General features: G+C 33.9%; 1 protein-coding gene across 3 annotated transcripts in view; it reads right to left on the bottom strand.

The window, feature by feature from the left end:
• Positions 1-15,842, bottom strand: part of SLF1 (SMC5-SMC6 complex localization factor 1) — a 62,917-nt gene extending 47,075 nt beyond the window's left edge. The window contains exons 1-4 of one of the 3 annotated variants that reach the window (XM_036279229.1): positions 15,738-15,842; positions 6,608-6,721; positions 6,360-6,435; positions 3,026-3,266 (exon numbers count right to left, since the gene is read on the bottom strand). In XM_036279229.1, coding sequence (XP_036135122.1) covers positions 3,026-3,266; positions 6,360-6,435; positions 6,608-6,721 — 431 coding nt within the window. In that variant the 5' untranslated portion in view covers positions 15,738-15,842. Of the gene's footprint in view, positions 1-3,025; positions 3,267-6,359; positions 6,436-6,607; positions 6,722-10,960; positions 10,984-15,737 lie in introns of those variants that run through there. The other 2 variants (XM_036279228.1, XM_036279230.1) reach the window with 2 other exon arrangements.
• Positions 15,843-16,138: the final 296 nt, after the last annotated feature.

Genomic DNA, 16,138 nt, shown 5'->3' with positions numbered 1-16,138 from the left:
TTCTTTGACAGGTTTATCAACAGACTGCACAAAACTGAGGAAGGAATCACTGAACTTGATGATAGGTCAATAGAAATTATACCACTGAAACACAACAGTAAAACAACAACAAAAAAAACAGAACAAAGCATGCAAAAACTGGAACAGAACCACATGGTCCAAAATATGGGAATAGCACTTCAGAAGGAAAAGAACACAACAGAATAAATATTTAAAAGAATATGGCCAAGAATTTTTCATAATTAATATAAGACAAAAAACCTGCACATGTTCAAAAAGCTCAGAGAACCCCAAGCAAATAACAATCCTCCCCTCCCCACACACACCTGGACACATAATCAAACCACTAATGAGCAAAGGTGACATTGCTTCATATATATATATAAACCTCACCCAAGAATACTTTTATCCATTTTTTATCTTCAGAAAGACTGGGGGGGAGGGGACGACATCGATGTGAGAGAGACACACTGATTGGTTGCCTCCTGCATGACCCCGACTAGGGCCAGGGATGAACCGCAACCAAGGTATGTGCCCTTGACCGTAATCGAACCCACAACTCTGTGGTCCGTGGGCTAACACTCTACTGCTGAGCCAAATTGGCCATATTGATTTTTAAATTTTAAATTCCAACCATTCATTACTAGCATATAAAAACACAATTTTTATATAGTGAGTTATCCTGCGATCTTTCTAAATTCATTAATTAATACAATAACTTTTTTCAGTAAATTATTTAGTATATGACCATGGCTTTTAGAATAAAAACAATTATTTATTTATTTATTTTCTTTCCAACTCTATGCTCGTATTTACTTTCTTTGTCCTATTGCACTGGCTAATACCTCTAGTAAAATACTGAATAGAAGTAGTTACAGTAAGTGTGCTTGTCTTGTTCCCAATTATGAGGAAAAATAATCTACGACATTAAGTTTACATTTTGTCATAGATATCATTTATCGGGTTGAGGTTACAAAATTCTTAACAAAATATTTGCAAATAGAATCAGCAATTATTAAAAACAAATAATATGCTACGATAAAGTAAAGTTTACCTCAGGAATACAAGTTTGGTTTAACATTTAAAAATTGACGGGACATGGACAACAGTGTGGGATGGTGGAGAGGAGGCGAGATGAAGGTGAAGGAGGGCATAGAGGGGATAAATGGTGATAGAAAAAATAAAATAAAACAAAATAAAAATTGACAGAATATTTTACCATATTAACAGAATAAAGGAGAAAGCCAGTTGTCTCATTAGATTCAGATAAAACTTTCAGAAAAAATCCACTTATAATAGCATCCCAAAACATTAGGTACCTAGTATTAAATTTAACAAAATATGTACAAAATTTATACAATGAAAATTATAAAACATTAATGACAGAAATTTAAAAATGATCAAAACTTTAAAAAAGATACTAAAAAAGACTTGGAGGGATACACAATTTGTTGATAGTACAACTCACTATTGTCAACATCTCAATTCTTCCCAATTTGACCTTAACTTCAGTACAATCCCAATCAAAATTATAGCTTGTGTTTTTGTAGAAATTGACAAACTGATTCTAAAATGTGTATGGAAATATAAAGGATCTACAATAACCAAAACAAATTTGAAAAGACAAAACTGGAGGATACATATAAACTACTTTCAAGACTCACTATAAAGCTACAGTAATTAAAACAGTGTGTTGTTGATATAGGTAGAGAAAGGTATTAATGGAGCAGAATAAGAAGTACAGAAATAGACCATACAAATATGGTTCACTGATTTTCGAAAATAGTGCCAAGGTAACTGCAGAGCAACTGGAACCCTCATACATTGCTAGTGGGTTTGCAATATGGTACAACTACTTTGGAAAATGGTTTGGTATTTTCATATGATGTTAAGAACACAATCGCCATTTGAGCCTGCAATTTCATTCCTAGATATTTATCCAAGAGAAATGAAAACGTGTCTATATGAAGACTTGTACTCAAATGTTCACAGCAACTTTATTCACATTAGAAAAGTCAAAAGACCCCACAAATATCCATTAGTAGTTAAATAAATTAACTGTGATATATCCATAGAGTAGAATACTACTCAGCAACAAGAAATTAACTGCTGATTCACACAAGGTGGATAAGTCTAAAAATCAAAGGAGTATAGACAATATGATACCATTTATATGAACCTTTTAAGAAAAATAACACATCGAATCAACAATGACAAAAGAAATCAGTGGCTGTCTGGTATTGGTGGGGCAGAATAAAATGTACAAGGAGAACATAACAAAACGTTTTAGGATAATGTAAATGTTACAGATCTTGATTGTAGTGGGGGTTAACATGGATGTATAAATTTGTCCAAGCTCATCAAAATGTACATTTGAGCCCTGGCCGGTTTGGCTCAGCGGTTGGAGCGTCGGCCTGTGGACCAGAGAGTCTTGGGTTTGGTTCCTGCTAGGGGCATGTGCCAAAAAAAAAAAAAAAAAAAAAAGTACACTTGAAATGTGTGGATGTTACTGTCTACAAATTATACTTCAATAAAGGTGACCCCAACCCCCAACCCCAAGTCATGAAACCATAGAATTAGTTTACCCAATGAGAAGACATTTTAGAAGATAAAAAAATAAAACTATGAAGAAAACAGTATGAACCATGAAGAGTGCACTATATAAACCCAGAAGAAAGCCTTTGTGATAAGGCAGTATTTCACTTGCAAAAATCTAAAAGTGATTTAAAACTAAAAAAAAATTAAAAAAAGCATTTTTGGCTTGACTTGGTCAAAAATAAAAACAACAAGGAAAGTAAAATAAAGACCACAAGAATAATTTAAAGCAATACTATAAAATACATTTTGTTCCATTAGATATATATACTTAAATGTGTAGAATGGTTTAATTAGGAAATCAAAGAGTAAACCACCATGGCTCACTTAAACTTAAACTAATAATTGCAAAGAAATACAGAAAGGTATTCAAGCAAATCAACACTATTTTCTCATTAATTGCTTTAGCTTTTATAAAGTCTTATCTTACCTTACAAGAGAATCACTTCTTTTATCAGCTCTAACAAGGAGGACAACTTTCCATCTGTGAAAGGCTCCTGGAGCACCAGTGCGTTTTAGTTCTTCACGCCATCTTTTAGGTGCAGATTGCATTTGAGGTGAATAATGGGAATCTTTTTCAATTTTATATCCCCATTCGTAAGTTCTTTCATCAAGCCATCTACCACTTTTGGCACTATGAATTATGTAGTCTTTAGTTAGTACCCACTTTCCTAAAAAGCAAATAAACTGTCAATTAGAATTTTGGTTCTGATAAGTGGTAAACAATAAAAAGCAAATCTCAAATAAAATGTAATCTTTCTAAAAACTAAAGATATAAATAAATGGAAGAATATATGTGCTCACTGATAGAAAGAATTAGCATTTTTTTTTTTTATCCTCACCGGAGGACATTTTTCCATTTTTTGTTCAGATAGAGTGGGAGAGGGAGAGAGAGAGAGAGAAACATCAATGTGAAAGGAACACATTGAGTGGTTGCCACCTGCACAACCCAACCAGGGCCGGGGACAAACTGCAACCGAGGTACGTGCCCTTAGCGGGAACCGAACCTGGGTCTCTCTGGACCGCAGGCCGACACTCTTACGGCTGAGCCAAACCAGCCGGGGCAAGAATTAGCATTGTTAAAATGGCCATACTACCCAAAGCCATCTACAGATTCAGTGCAATCCCTATCAAAATGCCGAAGTCATTTTTCACAGAACAAGAACAAATAATCCTAAAACTTATTATGAACCACAAAAGACCCTGACTAGCCAAAGGAATTTTGAATACGAAAAAGGAAGTTAGAGGTATCACACTACCTGATATCAAACTATACTACAAAGCTATAGCAATCAAAACAGCATGGCATTGGCATAAAACCACACAAACAGATCAATTGAAGAGAAAAGAAAGCCCAGAAAGATACCCATGCCTATAAGAGTCAATTAATCTAGAATAAAGAAGGTAAGAATATACACTGAAATAGAGAGTATCTTCAATAAATGATGTTGGGAAAACTGGACAGATACATAAAAAAAAATGAAATCAGGCCACTTTCTTATAACATATACAGAAATAAACTAAACATGTAATAAAGACTTAAATATAAGACCTGAAAACATAAAACTCCTAGAAGAAAACACAGGCAATAAACTCTCTGACACTGGTCTTAGAAATATTTTTTTGGATATGTCTTCTAGGGCAAAGACAACAAAAGAAAAAATAAACAAATGGGACTACAGCAAACTAAAAATATTTTGCACTGCAAAGAAAACCATCAACAAAATGAAAAGGCAACTTAGTAAATCGCAGAAGATATATTCAATAAGGGGTTAATATCCAAAATATATAAAGAATTCATTCAACTCAACATCAAAAAAATAACCCAAATAAAAAATGAGCATAGGATTTCAACAGACATTTCTCCAAAAAGGACATATAGATGGCCAACAGACACATAAAAAGATGGTAAAGGTCACTAATCATCAGAGAAATGCAAATCAAAACCACAATGAGATATCACCTCACATTCGTCAAAATGATTATTGTCAGTAAATCAATAAGTGTTGGCAAGGGTGTGGAGAAAAGGGAACCCTTGTGCATTGTTGGTGGAAATGTAAACTGAAGCAGCCACTCTGGAAAACACTATGGAGGTTCCTCCAAAAATTAAAATTGAACTACTATGTGAACCAGCAATTCTACTTCTGGGTATTTATATGAAGAAATCCAAAACATTAATTAGAAAAGACATATGCACCCCATGTTCATTGCAACATTATTTACAATAGCCAAGACATGGAAACAACTGAAGTATTCACTGACAGACAAATGGACAGAGAAGATGTTACACCACACACACACACGAATATTACTCAGCCATAAAAAAGAATAAATTTTGCCATTTCCAATAATATAGATGGAACTAGAGGGTATTATGCTAAGTGAAATAAGTCAGAAAAACACAAATAGCATATATTTTCACTTATAAGGAGAATAATATAAAAAAAAATAAAATCAACAAACAAAACAGAAACATACTCATTGACACAACAAATTGATGGTTGCCAATGGGAGGAGGATTGGAGGGATGGACGTAAAAGGTGAAAGGGACTGATATGTACAAATTGGTAGTTGTGAAAACAGTCACAGGAATGTAAAGTACAGCATAGGGAATACAGTCAATAATATTATAACAACTATGTATGGTGCCAGATGGATAGTAGATTTGATGGGGTGATCAATTCAACAGGTATATAAATGTCTAATCACTGTGTTATACACCTGAAAATAAGATAATGTAGTATATCAACTATAAATGAAAAAAATTAACCTTACTCAATATGAGACTCTTGAACTACTTACCAACATTATCTCTGAACTATATTGTGTTTTCCTAAATTTCTTGATAGTGAGAAGCCTGCAACATCACTAAATATTGTATGTAATCTTTCCCATGATAATTCTAATTCTAATTGTTAGTACATAAAATATAGATATAGGCTTAATAAAATAAAATGTGGTATTACTTAAAATATAATTACTATTATTAATCCCTATTTTAGGATAGATTTATATTCTTCCTTGTATGCTAAAAACTTCTCCAATAATGTTTACAGCATTGCTATGCTTTGTAAAACAAATTTGAGTTAGAAAATTTTTCAGGGTATTTACAAACATTCTATAGTTTCTTTATCTGGGCATCAGTGATATTTTTAAATAGTGTATGTTTTCATTTGTGGAATTAATAATGAATCCAAGTGTTTCTCTGGTAAGTCACTCTAAAAAATGGTAAATTCACCTGAGTTAAATTCATGTTTTTTGCAACTGGTAGACTACTGAGATGCCAGATCAGTAATACAAAAGAAAACTATAAAAGGAACATTAATGGTGACAAAGAGAGTAGATTTAAAAATCTTAAAAAAATAAAATAGCATGATCATTGCTTCATAACATGGATGAGAGGGGAGGCAAAAGAACAAAAACATTAACTAATTCCAATGATAGATCAAAAAAAAGATACTTGACTGGCAACAGCTGAGACTTCAATAGTCCTTTTTTTTTTTGCATTTTGTGGCAAATTTTCCATTAAATGTTTTTTCTTACATAAAGCACTTTGGTGAAGGAAATATTTCTGCCTATTTAATACATTTCTCATATACTACAAAGTTTTACTCAGAAAAATAAAGCAAAAAGTATATGAAATATAAGTATTTTCAGAAAAATGTCATAATATAAACATATTATCTTTCTAGGGACTAAGGTACTTTATCTTTAACATGAAGATTTTTTTTTTCCCAAAGATGTAGGGAAGGCAGTTAACTTACCTGCTGCACAAGCTGCTAAAAATTTTTCACTCTTACATAGGCGTTCAGCTATAAGATGTGTACAATTTTTGTATTTCTGGAAGAAAAATTCGACGTGAAAAATGTTACTAAGGTAAGATTTGCTTTATAACACATTCTTTTTACTTTTATAATATTAAAGGAGCATTTTACTATTTTTAGGCCAGCATTTTATTTCTAGTTATTTTTCTATGTCTTCAGCATTTGGTAAGTAAAGTTTCTGTACTCACCTCACTCTTAATAAAAGTGCAATCGAGTTTTAAAAGCAATTTGCCTAGAGCTTCCTTTTCTTCCATTTTAAATCCTGTCATCTGAATGATATGCTTTGGGGCACCATCTTCCATCTAATATATATACACATAAAGAAGATAACATGTTAGAGATACTATTCACTGGGTTAACATTATTATTTTTCCTTATTTATGAGTGCTATAAATAAAACCTAAAAGCATTAGGTCAAACATAAAATAAATTAAACACATAAGGCTTAATTATAAATACCAATATTAAAATTGCTTTTGTAAATAGAAATTAGTTTTAAAAGTTATCTTCTCAAAATGTGACCTTAAAGTGATTTTTTTTCTGGTTTGAACATTTAAATTTTGCATTACTACATTACTTTCATTCACACTGATGAATGAATATAATTCTTCAGAAATATATAATTATATAAATATTAGCACAATATTAGCTTAATTTTAAAAGTGCTGTTTTTGCTAAAAGCTTGTGAAATAAGTACACTCATTGACAATATAATCAGATTTTATACTGATTTTTAAAGTTTGTGGACAGTTACTCAAGAATTTATGTAAGTTACTGGGGAAATTGATAAAATTCATGTTCCCACAGCCTTTACACCAAATAATTAAGTAGAGTAGATACAGATAAGGAATCTGGATACCATTCCTAATCTACATTTAACTCTGCTATATAACTGATATATATGTTAATTTCATCACCTACAAAGGAGACCTAAAATGACACATACATGGTTTCCCAATTTGTTTTGATAGGGACCTTAATCCATGTTTAAATATAGTTCACAAAGCAGCTGTATGTGAGGTGGCACATTCATTAAGCAAGAAAGGCACTTCTAATTAGAATACAATTTTTTATTTGTTTACATGAGGTCAGAAATTAAGAAGTAGAGAGCATCTTAGAGAAAATGTAGTTTCTCATTATTGATGAGAAAAGCAGAGACCAGCAGTGGTTCTCAACCTGTAGGTCGCGACCCCTTTGGGGTCAAAGGACCCTTTCACAGGGGTCGCCTAAGACCATTGGAAAACACTTATTTCCAATGGCGATTCATAACCATAGCAAAATTAGTTATGAAGTAGCAACAAAAATAATTTTATGGTTGGGGGTCACCACAACATGGGAACTGTATTAAAGGGTTGCAGCATTAGGAAGATTGAGAACCACTGGACTAGAGCAATCACGGTAACTTCCCATTTCTCTAACAATTTTGCCACCATACCTCTGCATTAAATTAATGTCACTGGCAATTAAAAATTATAAGTTTACATTAAAAATAAATAAACCTTAAATATTAGCATTGTTTGAACCCAAGATTAGTAAAAGACAAATGGCAAAGTAAAAATGTTCTTTATAGAAATTCTATTTTCAAAGACTAAATATGTGTGTGTGTTTACATATACATATATGTTTATTTTAAATATATATGAACCACATACTGTAAAATTTGAAAGAAAGTCTAGCTATAAATAAAGTAAGCATTACTCAGGGTTAAAAGTGACCCTTCATTTCCCTTACTTAAAGTTTCTAAGAGGAAAATAAGAAAGGTAAGGGTAATTCAGTAAGAGTAATAATACTTCTGGCTTTTCTCTACTCTTCATCACGCCCTGGCTTAGGGAAGAGAAACTACTTGAGAGAACTCACTGGTTATCCTTTGCTCAGCATATCTGCATATTTGCAATGACATTCATATTCATGCTTTCTGACATGTCTTAAGAAACTTCCAGTAGTAACCTGCACTGACTGCCTGGGTGGGTAAACCAATTCAGAGGCTATACACTAAGAAGCACACCACTGTTGCACATCAAGGTCACCTCCTCCAAAATAATATTTGTTCAATAAAAAAGCTGAAACTTTGACCTCAATATATCTGACTTTCATATTTCTTTATTGGTTCCAAAAGAGAAAAAGGGATGTACTATATTAATCCTTTAATAACCTATCATTCAAGATACAGAATATAAAGTATCTTTAAGGATAAGGCTCTTCAATGAAATAAAATTTTTAAAAAGTTACAAGGGTCTGGTCAGTACAGAATTTTAAAGTGTACTTATAGGGTTTGGTGTCTTATGAAATAATCATATAAGCAAAATACTATCATTAGTAAATAAATATAAATAGCTTCTTGCACAATCATCCAATTATATTAATCATCCACTTTTTCAAACCATTTTCATGGGTTAAATAACATAACTCTTGAGTGATAATACCCAATACAGACTGGTAATACACATAAACTTTACAAAGAATAGGCTCTGTTTTAGAAATAATGATTTAATCTAATGCAGAACACACACAATAAAACACATATACAATAAAGCCAAATGTGGATTATAAGGCATATAATCATAACTAAGAAGAAATGCTTTCATAAATTCTAGGGAATTATTTAAATAAATCATTTAAGCAAATTTGCTTTAGAAAATAATAGGTCCTTTCAGAAATACTAGACAAATGAAATCAACATATCTATGAATATCATCTTGGAAGTCAAGGGAAAAGGCAGATCTAAGTATTTTTCAAGTTCTTGAAAGTCATTTTATCAGAGGAATACAAGTGTTTTAACCATACATATTTTATCTACTATATGTATTTTATTTATGTACTCAAGAGTTTCTAAAGCTATTTAGAAAGCTATTTCATGAAATGTTGTCAAAAAAGAAAAGTTTGGGTAGGTTTAAAAATCTAAAATCTTGCCTATCTGGCTACTCTAAAATCCAGTATAGTAAAACCGGTAAAAATCACTGTAAGGCAAAAGTTTTATTTAAAGATTGTCCTTTAGCCCTAGTTGGTTTGGCTCAGCAGTTAGAGCATTGGCCTGCGGTCCAGAGACTCAGGTTCGCTCCTGCTAAGGGCATGTGCAGTTTGTCCCCGGCCCTGGTTGGGTCCCGTGGGTGGCAGCCACTCGATGTGTCCCTTTCATGTTGACATTTCTCTCTCTCTCTCTCTCTCTCTCTCCCTCCCACTCTATCTGAACAAAAAATGAAAAATGTCCTTGGATGAGGATTAAAAAAAAAAAAAAGGTTGTCCTTTAAATTTTATCCTTCTGGGGGGGCGGGGATAAACCACAGAACTTATATGCATGTATGCATGAACAATGGACATGGACCACAAAGCTGGGACAGGGCCGGGAGGGAGGGGGAGGGTGAGGGTGAATCAGTGGGGGAAAAAGGAGAAACATCTGTAACAAAAATAAATGAATTAATTTTTAAAAATTTCATCCTGCTTCTTAATAATTAAATATATGTTCTATAGAAATGTAAGAAAAACAATTCATCCCATGTTCCTCTTCTACATCAAATTATTAGCTATTTTGTAACTTGAATGTTTATCTTAACAAGGTGACATTTTAACATTTTGGTTTGAAACAAAAATGATTAAGTCATTTAGACTTACTAGAGTCAGTGTACAAACAAAGTTTCATCTTAAATTATATTGTCTTTAGAATAAATATATCCACATTGTATATTTAACTAAATTTTCTGTCAGAGTCCACAGTAAAATAAGAACAGGACCACCTATGCTTAATAGTGAAAATCAGCAAAAGCCCTGTAAAGCAATTTCTTTCCTTTGAAAAACAAACATGAAACTGAAATTAAATGAGCAAAGAGGAAAGGGAAGAAATACAGGGGAAAAATAGGATGTCCTGATTCAAAGATCATGAAAATATTAATACTAAAAAAAAATAATAATCAGAATGCACATTTACTCACAAATTTATCAGAAAAACTGGGCTACTTGCTAAACTTTCACAAAATTTTGAATCCTAGTGATTGCATGCAGTAAGTAGCACAGATTTAAGAACAAATTCCATTAACCTAATCTAATAGCTTCCTATAATAAAATGATCTACTTGAAGCATCAGCATTTACAATGCATTTAGCAATTCCTCTTAATATCATATTATATGACAAACTATTAACCTAGATCACAGATCTAATTCATACAGTTCCACTGGAAAATTGATATCTATTTATTAGACGTAGGCATATATAAATATATGGATAGATATATTTATATTTATAAAATAAGTGATTTAGTGGTTCTTGCTATGACCCTGAAGGATAAAGAAAACAAAAAACAATAGCCTAATATAATAAACCCAAAGAGAGAACTATACAAATCTGGTGTAATACCTATCAATGACTCAGACAATTCAAAGTCTTTAAAAGTAGGGTCAAGTTTTGTGTAGGTGATATGTTCTGCGGTATGGAGGATCAAGAGCTAACTTCTAGAAGTCTTCCAACCCAAGAAAGAATGTAAATATACTACAATGTAATTGTACCAGTAGTATTTCTAGGGAAATTATCTATTTTTCTAGAACTTACAGGAAGTGGTCCTTCAAGCATTCACACAGAAGACACTACACCCTAACACAACAAAAGGGGAAAAAAACCAAAAAGAGCATTTACTTAACAGTTAAATGTTATCTTTACTGTCAGAAATTTTAAATTATATAGTAGATTCTTAGTTATAAGAACAAGCTTTTGTAGTAATTTTTTAAAATATTGTAGCAATTTAAAAAAATCTAGTCACTTACCTTGAACCATATAATACACACAACTAAGGAGATAATGATTGTGAACAGAGCTGGCATTTATGCAGAGCAAGCAACTGTCTCTGTGGTATGGACTTTCCCAAAATATCTCCCACATGGGCCTAGCCCTGATGCCTGAAATTCCTTTGCAGTTGGTGCCAGTTAGACATGCAAATAAACCTATAGCACTCATCATAATTAAGAACATTATGCACTAGCTTTTTAGGTCCTATGAATTCTTTATGACACATAGCTAGAACACACTTAAAATATATGACAGCCATAATATGTTGAAAAGAGAACTCAGAAAAAAGTAGAGTAGGAATACAGATATAAATACAAAGGTATGGTCCAGGGGGGAGGATGAAAGTACAGAATGTAACAGTTGGGTTAAGAGGAAAATGCTGCAAAAAAACCCAACAAAAAAAACAGGGTCTAAAGGATGCTTTAAAGAGGTCTGTGGTAGAAAAAATAGAAGAAACTTTTTCTACTCTGAATTAGAATTTATTTCATGACCAACCATAGGGTATTATACAACTTTAAGAATATAATGCATCTTATAAGTTTTATGCTATTAACTCAGATAACTATGGGATTTATTAAAAAGTTGAATTTATATAGTTGCATTTTAAGAACTAAAATTTTTTCCTCAAAATACGTATCACAAAAATTAAATATTATATATTTCTGTATCGTAATTTTTATGTAAAATTATATTGTGATTGTTTTTCCATGCCACTGAATATTCTTCATGGTTTTATGGCTCTAAGGTTTTAGGGAAAACCAGTGATTTCTTCATGTTTGTTATTCAAGTGAACTATTTTAATTTTAAACCTACTTTTTAAAAAATTTAAACCTAAGGAAAATAACCTTTATACTCCTCCCTTCTGGAAGGAATACACCAAGCCTTGAATACAACCAATAAGGTTACTTAGAACTGAAGTTTGAAAGATTTTCATGATTCATGTTACCCAAGGAATTTAATAGGGAAAGTAAAACAGTGTTAAAATTAAATAGGGTCAGTTAAAATGTTGGATGTCTGTTTTAACCAATATTGCATAAAGTAGACATAAATCCCAGTACTTATGCTGTATGAGTAAAATACTATTTGGCTCTCAATGCTATAACATCAAGTGGAGTTTAGGAATTTTGTGCCTTCTTGGCCTAGGAGTCAAATTAGGCCTTTGGAAATTTTTTTTTTAAAGATGTAGAGTCTGTTTTCTGCCCCATCCTTCAAAGGTATGGGATGTGTGTGTGTGTGTGTGTGTAGATCTATACAAATATAAATTAATTATTTTACTAAAGTCTCCAGTGGCAAGACTTGAGGAATGTTCTTACTTCAATGACTTTATCTGGGAAAGAAGCAGTCAAGACCAGTCTCTTAGATGGTAAATTTGGCAGGAAGTAGAGAAGCAGCAGCAAAGTGACTATAGTGAGAAAGAAATTATAAGTTATGAAGATTTATGGAGATATATAATATATCCAGTACTTTACAAGGAGCAGGCTGGACTGGAGATGCTAGCTCAGGCATAATGGGGTCCTTAGGGAAAACAAGAGTTATGACGTTCAGTGAAAAAAGAATGGACAGCAGGTATTGGTTAGCCATGGGGGATAAAAGTCACACACGCTTCATCAGTATCCTAAGAACTTTGTATTACTACTTTGTAGGAGCATAAGGTCCAAGGTTGAAAAAGATAGATTTCAATTGAGGATTTACTGTGGTCTATACACTGCATATATTTTAATTCATTTCTTTCTCAACAATGTAAGAGCTGTTTACCCTTCATATACAAATTAAGGATACTGCAGAAACTAGCTCAAGGCTACAGAGCTAGTAAATGGTGAAAAAAAAAATTTAAAACCTCAAATCTGGAGTGGATAAAAAAAAGCTGTGGTACATATACACCATGGAATACTATGCAGCTATAAGAAAGAAAGCTCTCTTATCCTTTGAGATGACATGAAGGGAACTGGAGAGTATTATGCTAAGTGAAATAAGCCAGGCAGAGAAAGACAAGTATCACATGATCTCACTTATTTGTGGAATATAATGAACAAAATAAGCTGATGAACAAAACAGACCCAGAGACATAGAAGTAGGGTTCAGACTGACAAACCTCAGAGGAGGGGGGCAGGGCATAGGAAAGAGAAAAACCAAAGAACTTATGCATATAAACATAACCAATGGACACAGACAACAATGCTGGGTGGGGGGGAGGGGTCAAAATTGGGAGGAGGGTGTCAATGGGGGAAAAAGGAGAAACATCTGTAACAAAAATAAATTAATTAAAAAATAACATACAAAAAAAACCCCCAATTCAAATCTATTTCTGAAAAAACTACATGCCTTTTCTGCAATATCACTCTATCAGAATTCTGTCTACTACTTTTAACCACAATATAATTTTACAAGCAATCTATTCTCAGTTAGTGCAAGAGAAAAATACACTGCACAAAATGGAATCTACTATGAGTGTGGGATACATTAAGATAATCAATATCACTGAAAATACTTAAACAGTCATAAATTAATTTCAGAAAAATAACAGTAATGTGTAAAATTTCGAACATTTCTTCAAAAGAGTGCCATGTTTTTTTCCTATAAAAAAAGAAAGTTTTCATTATTTTCCTCTCAAAATGGATTTGGTATTAATCACTAGGCAAATTCATATGGGCTTTCCTTCTTCATTAAAAAATATATTTTAAAAAAACTATTATTCAATAACAACTGCTAACATTAAAAAACACTGTATTATTATTTTATACCAAATAATTTTGATATAAAGTAAAAACTATGAGAACCTAAAAGTTTTAGGAATATTTTACTTTTAAGCAGTAAGATGTAAGAAACAGTACAGTGCATTTTATAGCATATATTTTGCATTAGCATATTCAAGGAGAGTCAATCATAAGAGTAACAGGTCATATTCCATTTTAGTTATATTTTTGAGAACAGAGGTTCTTCACCATCTTTAGCTTTTATTATTCGGAACCAATATGGAATATGGAATTGTTGATTTTTTTTTTTAATTTTTTTCTGTAAATAGGGCAAAGACTACCTTACAATCATCAAGAAAATACTGTTTAATTAATAAAGCCATCCTACTGGGTTTCTAAAAACCAATGTTTTTAGACATTAGTGAAAATTGTGTATAACTATTATGAAATGTTCAGAGGTCTGAATTTTGTTATGAAAAGTATCCACATTTGAACGCCTTTCAAAGACCTCACATGATTTATGCTTTTTGCTTTATGAAGCAGGAAAATATTCAATCATATAACTGAACTCAGGTAGACAAAGCAAAAGAAAATGTGGATTTAGAAAACAGATTTCATAGGGGCTTATATGCACTATTGAAGACTGTCTTTACAATAAAAACTATACATTCAAGTATTAGAACATCCTAATTTATTAAATTTACTCTTTGGCTTAACTTAGAAGACATGATCAAATTAATGCCCTCATAAAAATCCATCCCAAACTATCAACTTATGTACTGAATACCTGCAACACAGGTTAAACTTTCCTAAAATGGGAACATCTTGAATATCAAAAGCTACTTTTAGGAACTGAGGCATAACGTAATAACAAACAAAAAAGTTCACACGGTGCAGTGTGTCGCATGTATACTGTACATATCGTTGTTTAAATTTTCATTTCTAAAGACCCAATGGTAAAAATTTTTTTCTTTTTTTTTTTTTGCTTTTGTTGGTATATGATAGTTATTTGTTTAAAAAAGAGAGAGAGAGAGAGAGAGAGAGAGAGAGAGAGAGAGCGAGAGAGCTTGGAGCTTCCAAAATCAAGCTCCATCTAATTTCTGGGTCAAATTCTGATACGGAGTACCTAAGGCAGGTCACTTTTTTGTCAACATTTAATCAGAGGCTTTGGGAGTGGGGGAAAAATATCTCAAAATTACCACTCTTATTCCCAGTCTTCAAGCAGCTAAAATATAATCATCCCCAGGAACACAGACCCTCCCCCTCTTTAGGGAAGCGTGTGTACAGAGAGTGTATGTGTGTGATATTTAAAGGCCTACAGTAGTAGCTACAGAGATATGATCACTACAATTTGAGGACTTTTAAAAACTCTACTAGGAAGAAAAGAATGACACCATTTTCCTAGTCACACGGAGGTGGGCCTGGGAGATGCCAGCCACCTGCTGTGACGCGGAATTACGGAAAGCAGCCAAGAATCTGGGGCTCAGGGAGCCGCGTCCCAGTGGGTCCTATGGAAACGAGAGACGCAGGTGGCCTAGCGCCTGGCTGGCAGGGGACCGAGCTTCAGGCTAACAAGGAGGCGGGAACGGAGGAGCCGTGCACTGCAGCGAGGGGCAGCGCGGGCGGAGGCTGCCACTACAGCGCCCGGACACGGGAGCCTCGTCCTCGGGCCAAGGGGAAGTACAGGGGAAGTACAGCGGCTGCAGGAAGCGCAAGAGGCAGGCGCCCCTGCCGCTCACCCCAGCCCCTTCCCAGCCTCACAACTGGGAGCAGCAGAAACTTCGGGGGCACAGAGGAAACATGCCCACAGAGTCGGGATACACTGTGTCTTCCGAGTTGAGGCCCTTTACCTTCCAGGCCGGAGTGTCTTGCTTCCTTCGGCGGGTAGCGGTGGTGACAGGGAAGATGACTGCCGCTGCAGCTCGGGCTGCTTCCCTAATCCGGGCTCTGGGAAATAATTTCCCGCCGCGCGCTCCGTGGTCCCGGAAGTTATTGTATCACTTCCGGGTGGTTGTCACTGACGCTCTCCAGCCGTTGTCAGGTGGACTGGCTGGACTCCTGCTAGAGCAGCAGCGCAGGAGGTGGGACACTGGTAAGTGATTTTTATGTGTTGCCTTCTGGGCCTGGTGTTTGCGGTCAGGGCATTGTACAGCATCTTGGCTGGACCAAGAGGAGAGCGGGAGAGCGTGGAACCGGAGCCCCCATCCATCCCTGTGGTGCTTAACCCTCCGTGTATGCTGCTAGAGAAGGC

The sequence above is a fragment of the Molossus molossus genome, unplaced genomic scaffold (assembly GCF_014108415.1).
Source record: "Molossus molossus isolate mMolMol1 unplaced genomic scaffold, mMolMol1.p scaffold_m16_p_3, whole genome shotgun sequence".
In the NCBI taxonomy this organism is placed as follows: domain Eukaryota; kingdom Metazoa; phylum Chordata; class Mammalia; order Chiroptera; family Molossidae; genus Molossus; species Molossus molossus.
Note: the sequence above shows the minus strand (reverse complement) of the source record. Positions and strands in the feature narration are given on the sequence as shown.